General features: G+C 35.9%; 1 protein-coding gene across 3 annotated transcripts in view; it reads right to left on the bottom strand.

The window, feature by feature from the left end:
• KIFAP3 (kinesin associated protein 3) overlaps positions 1 to 14249 on the bottom strand; it is a 267451-nt gene that overhangs the window by 101950 nt on the left and 151252 nt on the right. For all 3 annotated transcript variants that reach the window (XM_049881269.1, XM_049881271.1, XM_049881270.1), the window contains exons 11-12: positions 12936 to 13036; positions 5637 to 5745 (exon numbers count right to left, since the gene is read on the bottom strand). In XM_049881269.1, coding sequence (XP_049737226.1) covers positions 5637 to 5745; positions 12936 to 13036 — 210 coding nt within the window. The remainder of the gene's footprint in view (positions 1 to 5636; positions 5746 to 12935; positions 13037 to 14249) is intronic.

The following is a 14249-nucleotide window of genomic DNA, read 5'->3' as shown; positions in this document are numbered from 1 at the left end:
ACCTGGTTTTGGTATCAGGGAGATGGTGGCTTCATAGAATGAGTTGGGTAGTATTCCGTCATTTTCTATGCTTTGGAATACCTTTAGTAGTAGTGGTGTTAACTCTTCTCTGAAAATTTGGTAGAACTCTGCAGTGAAGCCGTCCGGGCCAGGACTTTTTTTTGTTGGGAGTTTTTTGATTACCGTTTCAATCTCTTTTTTTGTTATGGGTCTATTTAGTTGTTCTGCTTCTGAATGTGTTAGTTTAGGTAGGTAGTGTTTTTCAAGGAATTCATCCATTTCTTCTAGGTTTTCAAATTTGTTAGAGTACAATTTTTCATAATAATCTGAAATGATTCTTTTAATTTCATTTGGTTCTGTTGTGATGTGGTCCTTCTCATTTCTTATTCGGGTTATTTGTTTCCTTTCCTGTATTTCTTTAGTCAGTCCAGCCAATGGTTTATCAATTTTGTTAATTTTTTCAAAGAACCAGCTTTTGGCTTTGTTAATTCTTTCAATTGTTTTTCTGTTCTCTAATTCATTTAGTTCAGCTCTAATTTTTATTATTTGTTTTCTTCTGGTGCCTGATGGATTCTTTTGTTGCTCACTTTCTATTTGTTCAAGTTGTAGGGACAGTTCTCTGATTTTGGCTCTTTCTTCTTTTTGTATGTGTGCATTTATTGATATAAATTGACCTCTGAGCACTGCTTTTGCTGTGTCCCAGAGGTTTTGATAGGAAGTATTTTCATTCTCGTTGCTGTCTATCAATTTCCTTATTCCCTCCTTGATGTCTTCTATAACCCAGTCTTTTTTCAGGAGGGTATTGTTCATTTTCCAAGTATTTGATTTCTTTTCCCTCGTTCTTCTGTTATTGATCTCTAGTTTTATTGCCTTGTGGTCTGAGAAGATGCTTTGTAATATTTCGATGTTTTGGACTCTGCAAAGGTTTGTTTTATGACCTAATATGTGGTCTATTCTAGAGAATGTTCCATGTGCGCTAGAAAAAAAAGTATATTTTGCAGCAGTTGGGTGGAGAGTTCTGTATAAGTCAATGAGGTCAAGTTGGTTGATTGTTGTAATTAGATCTTCCGTGTCTCTGTTGAGCTTCTTACTAGATGTCCTGTCCTTCTCCGAAAGGGGTGTGTTGAAGTCTCCTACTATAATTGTGGAGGTATCTATCTCGCTTTTCAGTTCTGTTAAAATTTGATTTATATATCTTGCAGCCCTGTCATTGGGTGCGTAAATATTTAATATGGTTATGTCTTCCTGATCAATTGTCCCTTTTATCATTATATAGTGTCCTTCTTTATCCTTTGTGGTGGATTTAAGTCTAAAGTCTATTTTGTCAGAAATTAATATTGCTACTCCTCTTCTTTTTTGCTTATTGTTTGCTTGATATACTTTTTTCCATCCTTTGAGTTTTAGTTTGTTTGTGTCTCTAAGTCTAAGGTGTGTCTCTTGTAGGCAGCATATAGATGGATCGTGTTTCTTTATCCAGTCTGTGACTCTCTGTCTCTTTATTGGTGCATTTAGTCCATTTACATTCAGGGTAATTATAGATAAATAAGTTTTTAGTGCTGTCATTTTGATGCCTTTTTATGTGTGTTGTTGACAATTTCATTTTTCCACATACTTTTTTGTGCTGAGGCGTTTTTCTTAGTAAATTGTGAGATCCTCACTTTCATAGTGTTTGACTTTATGTTAGTTGAGTCGTTACGTTTTTCTTGGTTTTTGTCTTGAGTTATAGAGTTGTTATACCTTTTTGTGGTTACCTCATTATATACCCCTATTTTTCTAAGTAAAAACCTAACTTGTATTGTTCTATATCGCCTTGTATCACTCTCCATATGGCAGTTCAATGCCTCCTGTATTTAGTCCCTCTTTTTGATTATTGTGATCTTTTACCTATTGACTTCCATGATTCCCTGTTATGTGTATTTTTTTTTTAATTAATCTTAATTTGTTTGTTTTTGTGATTTCCCTATTTGAGTTGATATCAGGACGTTCTGTTTTGTGACCTTGTGTTGTGCTGATATCTGATATTATTGGTTCTCTGACCAAACAATATCCTTTAGTATTTCTTGTAGCTTTGGTTTGGTTTTTGCAAATTCTCTAAACTTGTGTTTGTCTGTAAATATCTTAATTTCGCCTTCATATTTCAGAGAGAGTTTTGCTGGATATATGATCCTTGGTTGGCAGTTCTTCTCCTTCAGTGTTCTGTATATGTCGTCCCATTCCCTTCTTGCCTGCATGGTTTCTGCTGAGTAGTCAGAACATATTCTTATTGATTCTCCCTTGAAGGAAACCTTTCTTTTCTCCCTGGCTGCTTTTAAAATTTTCTGTTTATCTTTGGTTTTGGTGAGTTTGATGATAATATGTCTTGGTGTTTTTCTTTTTGGATCAATCTTAAATGGGGTTCGATGAGCATCTTGGATAGATATCCTTTCGTCTTTCATGATGTCAGGGAAGTTTTCTGTCAGAAGTTCTTCAACTATTTTCTCTGTGTTTTCTGTCCCCCCTCCCTGTTCTGGGACTCCAATCACCCGCAGGTTATCCTTCTTGATAGAGTCCCACATAATTCTTAGGGTTTCTTCATTTTTTTTAATTCTTTTATCTGATTTTTTTTCAGCTATGTTGGTGTTGATTCCCTGGTCCTCCAGATGTCCCAGTCTGCATTCTAATTGCTCGAGTCTGCTCCTCTGACTTCCTAGTGTGTTGTCTAATTCTGTTATTTTATTGTTAATCTTTTGGATTTCTACATGTTGTCTCTCTATGGATTCTTGCAACTTATTAATTTTTCCAGTATGTTCTTGAATAATCTTTTTGAGTTCTTCAACAGTTTTATCAGTGTGTTCCTTGGCTTTTTCTGCAGATATCCTAATTTCATTTGTGATATCATTAAGCATTCTGTAAATTAGTTTTTTATATTCTGTATCTGATAATTCCAAAATTGTATCTTCATTTGGGAAAGATTTTGATTCTTTTGTTTGGGGAGTTGGAGAAGCTGTCACGGTCTGCTTCTTTAAGTGGTTTGATATGGATTGTTGTCTCCGAGCCATCACTGGGAAACTAGTTTTTCCAGAAAATCCGCTAAAAAAAAACTGCAGTCAGATCCCTATCAGAGTTCTCCCTCTGGCTCAGGCTATTCAGATGTTAATGAAGCCGCCTGGGGAGGGTGGGGGAGGGAACAGAGAGATAGGAGAGTAGCACCTCAGAATATAGCCAGAGTTGCTTGTCTTGCTTGGAAAGACTATTATATCTGAGATTCCCGCGGGCGCGTCGCCTATGTGTGCTGTCTGTGTGGAGATTGCCCCCGGGGGGTCTGGCCCGCTGGAGTCACGGTCAGATCCTCCGCTTCCAGCCCCACGCCCAGCGTCAAGGCTCCCCTACTGGGACGGTGCACTCTCGACTCCAAAATCAGTCGTTGCCTCCCGGGGACTTCTCGTCCCTCCAGCCGCGTGGCCGTGCCGCCCCCGTGAACCAGGTGGGCCCCCTCCCGGGGTTAGTTCAGATGGGTGGAGTAGCTCCCCGTGCTTGTGCCGCGACCGAGTGTCCCGGCTGGAACGCTGTTCTCCCTGCTCCAATACCAGTCGCTGCCTCCCGGGGACTTCTCCTACCGGCTGCGTCCCACGCCGCCCGCGCGACCCGGATGGTCACCTTCCCGGGGTTAGTTCAGGGGGTGGAGCAACTCTCCGTGTTTATGGCGTACCTGCGTGCAGTCCAAATCCCTGTGGGACGGTTCCCCGGCTCGGGTGCTGCTCTTTCTGCTCCAAGATCAGTCACTGCCTCCCGGGGACTTCTCCTAACGGCTGCGTCCCACGCCGCCCGTGGAACCGGCTAGTCCCCCTCCCGGGGTTAGTTCAGGGGGGTGGAGCAGGTCTCTGTGCTTGTGCCGTACCTGACTGGTATGCTGGCTCCAGGCTCTGGAAACAATCGCTGCTTCCCCGTATTAGTTCGTTCTCCGTCTCTAAATCTGTGTTTGTTGTTCAGGGTTCATAGATTGTTATGTATGTGATCGATTCACTTGTTTTTCCGTGTCTTTGTTGTAAGAGGGATCCGAGGTAGCGTCTGCCTAGTCCGCCATCTTGGCTCCGCCTCCTCTCCATTTCATTTTTGACGACTTCTAATTTTCCTAGATTTATACTTTGTAAATTCCATGCTCCAATTATTAATGGACGTTTGCAGCTGTTTCTTCTCACTTTGAGTCATGCCACATCAGCCAATGAAGGTCCGAAAAGCTTGACTCCATCCACGTCATTAAGGTCAACTCTACTTTGAGGAGGCAGCTCTTCCCCAGTCGTATGATGAGCACCTTCCAGCCTGAGAGGCTCATCTTCCGGCACTATATCTGACAATGTTCTGCTGCTATTCATAAGGTTTTTACTGGCTAAATCTTTTCAGAAGTAGGCTGCCATGCCCTTCTTCTTAGTCTGTCTTAGTCTGGAAGCTCATCTGAAACCTGTCTGCCATGGGTGACCTTGCTGGTATCTGAAAACCGGTGGCATAACTTCCAACATCATAGCAACACACAAGCCTCCATAGTATAACAAACTGACAGACGCATGGGGCCTTTTATCTCTAAAAAAAGATTATTATTAATATTGCTTTTCGTATTCTTTTATCTCAATGCAAAAAAAAAAAAAAAACCAAAAATACTCAAACCTGTTGCCATTCAGTCGATTTCCTACAAAACAGGATAGAACTGCTCCATAGGGATTCCAAGGAGTGGCTGGTGGATATGAACTGCTGACCTTTTGGTTAGCAGCCGAGCTCTTAACCACTGTGCCACCAGGGCTCCATCTCTAGAATATCCACCACAAATTTAGAAAAAATCTAAATAGTTTTTAACCCAGAAAAAACAATTTTAGCTCTAGGGGTTTATCTTAAGAATATAAAAGTGGAAAGCTATAAACATTGAGATAAAAGAATAATCACTACAGCATTGTATCAGAAAAGAATTGGCAACAAACTAAATATCCAAAGTAGCATATTAAAGTATGGCAAATATTTACAATGGACTATTTTGCAGATAATTAACAATGATATTTTATAAAACTATTTAACCACATGGAATGATACCCAAGGTATTATTAATTAAAAAAAAAAGTAAGTGACAATATAAGGGGAAAACATCATTTAAAAATATACAGAAGCATTACACAAAAATTTTACCTATGATTACCTCTGGATTGTGGGAGTAATAATTTTAATTTTTTCAATAGAAAAACTATTGATCAGACTATGACACATTGTAACATATGACAAGCCATTTGCCAGGATAATAATATAGAAACAATAACCTAATATAATTTTACGTATCACCTTGAAAAGCTTACACTGCAATAGCTTGAGTCCTCAGTAAAATATACGAGTAAAAGTTTCCTTTCATCTAGAAAATGTTTTAAAAAAATTGAATTATAATTTAGCCTAACCTGCCATGGTTTATACAATGTTACTGAAGGGTAAATGTCTCCATTCGTGCTATAGGAATATTCTGAGTTTCTCTGACCTTTCAGGAGGACAGCCATAAGGAAGAAACTATTTAAAATTACAGCTCACATGTCCACTCTAATTCTTAATTCCTTATCATCTATTTCCCATCATATGCCAATTGCCATATGCTGAAGACGTTACCTATGAACCTCAAAGGTACTAACCTTCACAGATAAGCTGTACATTCCTCTTGTTAGCAGCAAGATTAATGCAGAAAGAAATGAGTTCCAAGTCAATTCGTTCATCTGAACATTCAAAGAGCATCTTCATTAACTAGCAAGAAACACAGGCCGTATTTTACTCAACAACAACAAAACCCACAAACAATATTTTATCACAATCTTAGGTTGTATGTTCAACACAGCAAAATATAATTTACATTTTTCAAGGCTGTCACTGTTGAAGAAATGGTTAATGAACTACTAGATGGTCCATATTAAATATAAACCTTCCACTGTCAGTGGTGAACACAGGAGAAATATTAGATGAAACCTCTGCACTGTCTGCAGGCGAGATGAGAAGGACGAGGAAAGCAGGAGCTGGCTGAATGGACACTGGGAATACAGGGTGGAGGAGTGTACTGTTTCATTACGGGGAGAGCAGCTAGGAGTACATAGCAAGGTATGTATAACTTTTTGTATGAGAGTCTGACTTAATTTATAAACTTACCCTTAAAGCACAATAAATCAAAAAAAACCAAAAAACCAACCTCTGGACTTAAAGAATTTAAAAGAATGTTTAGAAGCAGAGCATTCCGATCAAAGAAAACAGCTTGTGCAAAGGTCGTAAGACAAGAAAGAACACAATTCTTTTGAAGAAGGGAAAGAAGGAAAACATGCTGGAGTAAGGGAAACAGTGCTGAGAGATAAGAAGGTAAGGACCAGATTTTGCACAGTCTTGAAGTATACATTAAGGATTCTGGCTACATCCTAAGGATAATGGGAAGCCATTAAAGACTTTAAACAGGAAAATGTCAGAAAAGATTTGTGTTTCGAAGAGATCTGGCCAACGCAGACTGAAACAGGACAAGAAAATAGAAACCACTTAGAAGGCTAGTGGAATATCCAGGTACGCTGATGGCCTGGCCTAGGGTAGCAGAACTGGAAACAGAGATAAAAGAGCAGATTAGAGATATTTTTAGAAAAGAGAATCAAAATTGAATTTAATAACTGACTTAATGTCTGGGCAAATGTAAAGAAGGAGTGAAGGATGACTCCCAGGTTTCCACACTGAGAGATGACATGGATGGTAGTGCTAACATTTATCCAAAGAGGGAAACTGTAGTAGAAGGAAACTTTCAAGGGAAGATGGTGATGTTGGTTTTAGCTATGTTGATCTTAAGCTGCCAATAAGACAGTCTAGTATAGCTATTCAGAAGGAAGTTAGAAATGCAGGCCTGGGTTTATTATCCTAGAGGATAATTTTAGGAATTGTTATACATGGTTGCTAACTGAAGCTGTAGGCTGTATCCAATCACTTGCGCAGGGATATAAAATGAGGAGAGAACTCTATTTAATGATAAGAGAAAGGGAAGGAGGGTCTAAGATGTAGCATTCAGGAAGGTAGGAGGAAAAGGTAGTTGAGCTATGCCATTTAACAGTAATCTAGGTTTGTCATGGCGAGGGACAGTGGCAATATAAAGGAGAAATGAACACATTTCATGCTATAGTTTTCATTATTGCTAAATCAACAAATTACCTTCATGCATATTATTAAAGGCATTTTCAAGTCCAAATTCCTAACAACATATGGATGCTATTCCTAAAATTTATAATTTTAGCTGGTCAACATGCCTTCATGAATCCAGCAGTGTCTGGTATACAGTAACTGCATAACAAATACTTATTGACTGTATAGACCCCATTCTGTTAAATATCGTTTTGATTACTTTGCATGCAAGTTCCAGATAACTTCTGAGTTTAGAAAAGGATACGAGGCAAACATATGAAAATCAATTGTATGCTAGTAATGAACAGCCAGAAACCCAAATTAAAAACACAATATTATTTACAACTGCTACCCCCCAAAAATCAAACACTTAGGTATAATTCTAACAAAACATGTACAGGGTCTGTATGCTGAAAACTACCAAACACTGGAACAGGCAAATGCTAGCATGTATCATGCCTTTTCCCAGAGGGCAGCTCTTTAACCAAAAGTGTTCCTGCTAATGGAATCTTTGGGTAAAGTATCATTAAACCTTAATAATGCTAAAGAATAAAAAGATTCTAGAGCAATAATAAAATAATCTTAATTTACTGGGTATATATTTAACATATTTGCGACCTATCTGTATATTAACCGCTAATTAAAAACATTACAAAGGAATAAAAATATGTCACAACCCTCTAATTAATATAATTAGTATGTTTTTCATACTCTAATTAAAAATCTACTACAGACTTCTTCCCAAATAATGAAAATCTTTTACATCAAAGCACAGCTTTAAAAAGGCAAGATTACTTGCTATTACAAGAATTATTTACTTCAAATTATGTAACCCTTATAATATGAAAATTGCCATTAAAAATGGGGTTACAAGTGATTGGTTTAGAAGCTGAGGACATTCTTTTGGAAGTTTCCATGTCAAATCCTGTGTAGAAGTAAATAACCAGGAGCTACATTAAAAAAAAAAAAAAAGCAAGCATGGCTTGAAATCTTACCTGTCCCCTCCAAAAATTCAAAACAAATTAGGGCTACATGTGAATGGAATGTATGTGATACAGAATTAGTTTTCATAACAAGAAAGAGAAACATTTCAATTTTAATTAATTTTAAAAGTTTAGTTCAAACACCACAGGCAACATTGTCTTTATTTGATTGCTACCTATGGCACTTCAAAAGTAAGTGTAATTACTGCCAACTAGGAAATATTAAAATTAGATTTGTTCTATTTAAACTGTGTTTGTTGTCATCTTTTACTGATTTAACAGGAAGGCACTAAAGGGCTTCAGCCTGTGCACTGAAGAGGCAACAGTGCTCAATCAGACAAGTCCCACACTGAGTATCAGATACCAAAGCCCCCGCGACTGAAATCACTGCGTCTAGACTCTCTGGCACCTGACTTCACTTATTTACCAGCGACCAGGGCCAGCCCCCACAGCTCTCTATTCACATACACCTCTGCCACCCCATCCCTGGCCCAACAGCTTTGAATGATTATGCCAGAACTCTGCATGCCTCAGGAATCTCTTCTGGCTGGCTGCTCCCTCGCTCTCCCGTTTGAAGTGATGCTCTGGCTTCTGAACCTCGGCAGATAATGGCAGGCAAGAGCAAAGGGGGCTGTCAGAAAGGACGTTTACCAGCGTTCAGCTAAAAAGGAGCACGAAGATCAAAGCAGGGCTGAATAGGACAACTGTGGTCGAAAACATGTGGATGGCTAGGAGATTCGTGCACACTGTTTCGGGTTAGGATATTAAATAACATCATGACATCACTGCCTAACCATGTACTTTGATTGGCCATTCTATTATCAATAAATACCTTTTATAAGCATCTGGTTGGCATTTGCACCTATTTAAACAAAACATGCGTCTCAGAGGTCTAAATAACAATGAACTGTTAATGTGTACTTTTAACTATTATTAGAATACAACCATTAACTCCTGGTTATCCCCAAGTATGCTTACCTGAAACAATCTACCAACTTAGACCCTTAAAATCACATATAAAGAAGACTTGATCTGGCCCAAAGATTTTGCAGAATAGTGACATAACAGGGGAAGAAAACTTGAATATATTGGATAATTAGAGGCAATAAAGAAGCCATGCAATATAATACTGAGAAGGACTATAAAGCATGTTTTATATAGAATCACTTACTCTGGATATTAAATATTTTACAAAAGTGAATTGTAATCTAATTATAGGTTTATCCTGTAAAACACATATAAGAAGATATTCAAATCATACTATGAATGAGTCCAAAATGACAAGACTTGCTATTTTAACTAATTGTACCTTACTTTTGTACAGTGTTTTATAGTTTACAAAGTTCCTTTACATATATTATCTAATACAAATAAAGAACATAACCATATTTCACATTCTTTTTTAATCAGTGAAATTAATATGAATTACAGTTCACTTTTATAAATATTGAGCATATTTTAAAGCTATTGCTTTCCTACCTCAAAGGCATTTTAGGCTTTTCATTTGAAAAATTCACGTACAATACTTGAAGATCATTACTCAACAAAAATGAATGTGCACAATTTCAAAAAGAGTGGAATGTTATTTTAACTCCATGAAATTCCAAACTTCAGATACGGCCTTCTTTAACAAAAGGTTAATTAGTTGCTGTCACAAATGAGCTGAAAGCTTTACTAGCATTATAAACATTACTTTGAGTAGCCAATACCTATGAAAGGAGTATCTTTTTAATTCCTGAAAGGAGCTTGGGGATTTCAATTTAATTCCTCATTTGTTTTCCATGACCTCTATTTTGCAGAGCATGTGGCACTGGGTGGCAGTTAAACCATATCAATTTTTCCCTAAATATGACAAAACTGAATCCTGAAGTGCAAGTTGCAGTTTGGACGTACTTTTGGAACAAATATATTCTAAGGTATCATGCGATTTTCTCAAAATATGACCTCATACTAAAAAGGCTTTAGGACATTTACAACATAATTTAGTAACATAACTTCAATATTCCCATTAGAGCTGAACTTTAAAAAAAAAAAATAATAACTTTGAATCTTGAATGAGTTTTGAAATGTTTTGTTCATGAGATACTACCATACAAACAGTTGCCACTGCTAAGTCAATTCTGACTCATGGCGACCCCATGTGTATCAGAATAGAGCAGTGCTGCATAGGGTTGTCAATGACTAATTTTCCTGTAGATTGCCAGGCCTTTCTTCCAAGGTGCCTCTGGATGGATTTGAACCTCCAACCTTTCAGTTATCAGCTGAGCGTGTTAACCATTTACACTACCCAGGGACTGCTTTTATAGAATACAGATCATAAATGCTCTGAAAACGCCACTGCAGAAATGTTTGAAGTAAGAAAATTGGCAAGAAAACATGGACGAATATTGTTCTTAAAAAAGAACGGAAGAACTTTCTGTATACAAAGTTTTGTTGTTAGGCACCATTGAGTTGATTTTTGACTCACAGTGACCCTACGTGACAGAGTAGAACTGCCCCATAGGGTTTTCTTGGCTGTCATCTTTAGGGAAGCAGATTGCTAGGTCCTTCTCCCGCAGAGCTGCTGGGTGGGTTCTAACTGCGGACCTATTGGCTAGGAGCTGGGCACTGAACTGCTGCGGCTTATACAAAGTTTTAAACTGCTGTAATAAGTGTCTCAAAAAGTAATCTAAACAGGTCTTATTTCTGCTTGTTTTATTTAAAATAAAATTTTATATTTAAAATTTTAAATTATACATTATAAAAGAGTAGGATAACTTCAAATTCAAAATTCAACAAAATAAGTTTTCTACCCCTTTTACTTCTCATTTCTCTTTTAATTGTTATTATCATTTTAATTGAATCTGGATAAAAACAGTCAATCTACGCAAGAATATTATTCTTGTTTGGCTGCTTTCCAATTCATATCCTATAGTCAAGGCAGTTCGAACACTATATGGGACTAAGAAACCCCTTGGAAATTGCAAAACAGAAACCCTTGGAACATACGTAGTGAGACCACAGTAAATCACCTGTAATCTCCCTTTGACATGGTTACTCTTTTATTGAAAACTTGTTTGACAAAGAGTTTGATTTCAGTTAGCCTTGGCTACAGTCTGACATGTGCTATCTCTGTGAGAAGGTCTGCCTCCTTAAATAAGATGTGCTGTATGTTTTTTGAGGGATGTCGACTTCCTATAAACAAGCATAATTAGTTTATATCCTGATATAAAAGCTAAGAAATCACCCTTGACAGTGCATCTATTTTTAATTGCATGTAGGCACAGTGTTCAAATTCTGGAACAGCAAATTCAATTTTAGAGTTGCTTTACCCATTTGGAATGAATAGAAGGATGGAAAAAAATTAATAAAAAGTGAAATTATAGGCTTTTTTTTTTAACTATATCTTAATCATTTTTCAAGTAACATCCATTTATTAACTCACATTAGGCTAACAACGAATTGTCTAGTAAGAGTCTTAAGAGAAATTAATAAGTATGACTTGCCATTCACATGCTTCTAAAATGTTTTTTAAAAGTGCTATTTTTATTGTGTATTATACATTCTCCAATTTTGTTTCTTCTATTTTAAAAAACTGTTTTGTAAAAAATAATGTAACATTAAAAATCAGCCTAACTGGTGTCTAAATCTCCAGATATTCAAATTAATAGAGCTCAGTTTAATAAAGATCTAAGGCACAATAGTGATTCTATGAACATAAATTCTCAAGAGTAGGACCACATGTGTGGAATCTCTACACTTACATTTCATATAAAAAATACCCAGTAAACATGTTCTTATGACACATGAAACAGACCTAACACATGAAATATACCAAAAAACTGAGTCACAGAAAAATCTTGAGGCAAGTGCTATAAAACTTTTTTATAATAATTTTGGTAAAGCATTTTCCCATCAGAGAATGCAAGGCATTTAAAACCACCAACTGTACACAACATTAAACAGTAAATGACAAAGTTGAAAGGTATCTGTAACATGACAAAGAGTTTAAATAGTTATTATATACATAGATCTCATTTATCAATATGAAAAGTCTTAACATGGCAATACAAAAATGGGACATGAAAAATTTGTAATAGAATATGGATAAAAGCATATGAAAAAATGCTCAACCTCTCCAATATTTGTGAAATGCAAATGAAAAGAAGTAATGAGACACCACACTTTTAGAGAAATGGTAATAGCCAGTCTTGTCAAAAATGAAATGCTAGTTAGGAATATACTTCTGTATTCCTGAAAGGTAATCTGACCATAATGAATCAAATACAAAAGTGTTCATACCTGCTGAATTAGTACTTCTACTTTTAGGAATTTAAGTTACAGAAAAACTCAGAAATGTGGATAAAGATTTATGTACTATGATACTTATTCTACATGATTTCATTTGCTTACACATTTATATGTGAAAAACTGAAAAAAAAGTTTAAACATACAATTTAACAGTGGTTAAATTATGGTACATCCATGAAATATTATACAACCATTAGAAATAGTTTTTGAAGGCTGTTTAATGACATGAAAGCATATTTATGACTTATTAAGTAATGCAATAGGCAATTATATATACCATATAAAGCCAATATATGAGTATTTTTTAAGTATGTGGAACGAAGTGACCCAAAATATTAAATGGTTATCTCTGGGTTTTACACTGTTCTTTACTTTCCAAATTTTCTCTAACAAATTTATATTATTAATAAACAGGGAATTTTATATATATATATTTTTAAAAAGTAAATTGGGCAAGATCAAGAGAAGAGAGTGAAAAACACATGCTTGTTGAATGTTTCTTAAAACGCTGAAACCACTCACCTGTGGTATACAGTCAGTGTACGCAAACATGGATTTAAAGCGGTCATCCATGCTGATGTGGTAGAGAATACACATTGCTATTTGTTTGTAGTTTTCATTTCCTGGGAATAAAAAAACAATCAGGGATATGGTGATGGCGATATGTACATATACATACTGTAGGGGAGTATGACATACTCAAACTAGCACACAACAACTTTTAAACTACTGAATCGAATCCTTATACAACCCTAATCTGGAAATAAATTGAGCTCCCTATTTCAATTCCAAAGTGTGGAGCACACTCACGTCATCTGTGAAATATTACTAATTTCTAAGAGAGAATGTCTATTTTTCAAGGTGTATTTTTGAAAAAAAGTTGATCATAGCTCTAAGAATTAATTATTTTTAATAGCCCAATATAAGCCAGACTGGGTCACTGATTTTCCCACCCTACTGTTCTATCAAAATCTGTGATTAATTTAGTTCAGTGACAGTGATGATGTATCAGAAATTAAAAAGTATACTTGATTCCTATGAATCAGAAACTAGAAAAATCATCAAATGATGAAAGAAGTGGAACAGTATTTGTAACCTAAAAAAAAAAAAAAAATACATGACTAGAAAATGTAAAAGACTATAAATTAAGTATAGTCTAAGAATTGCCTCAGAACTTCAGAGGTAAGATTATTCTAATTTTAACAAACTTTGAAACTGAAAAAAAGTGAATGACATATCACAGATTTCAATAATCAAACGGGACTTTAATATGTCATGTAATTCTTCTACCTGCTTTTAGATAGACCATATTTTACAGACTTATGCATGATCTCAAAATCAGTGACAAAACTAGACACAGAAAAATTGTTCAGCTAAAAGTTTTATCCAAATAAACAATATTCATTTAGAAAATTTTGGGCTATGAGAAATCCTTGAAGATCTTTAGAGTTAAAGAAATAAAAACAAAAAACAAGTGCATAGGTATATTTGGTTGATAAACAAATCAAGAATATTTTAAAATACATTTTAACATGGAGGATAAGTGGAACCACAGCACAAAATACTTAGTGTTTTTTAAAATACTGCTTTCTAGTCTCATTAAAAATTTTCACACGTTAGGCATATCCTCTCATGGAAGGTAGAAATTCTTTAGAGGACATAAACTTTGGTGTTCTCACAAGGCTTAGCATAGTACGTGCAAGTTCACAATAAATATCTGCTGATTAATTCTATTTTTATTATTTAAACATCAGAGGCTAAAAGTGAATATTTAAGCACATTTAGCCCAAGACAGAAATTACTGTCTATGTATGAGAGCTTCAGATATGAATCAGA

This window comes from Elephas maximus, chromosome 3 (genome assembly GCF_024166365.1).
Source record: "Elephas maximus indicus isolate mEleMax1 chromosome 3, mEleMax1 primary haplotype, whole genome shotgun sequence".
In the NCBI taxonomy this organism is placed as follows: domain Eukaryota; kingdom Metazoa; phylum Chordata; class Mammalia; order Proboscidea; family Elephantidae; genus Elephas; species Elephas maximus.
Note: the sequence above shows the minus strand (reverse complement) of the source record. Positions and strands in the feature narration are given on the sequence as shown.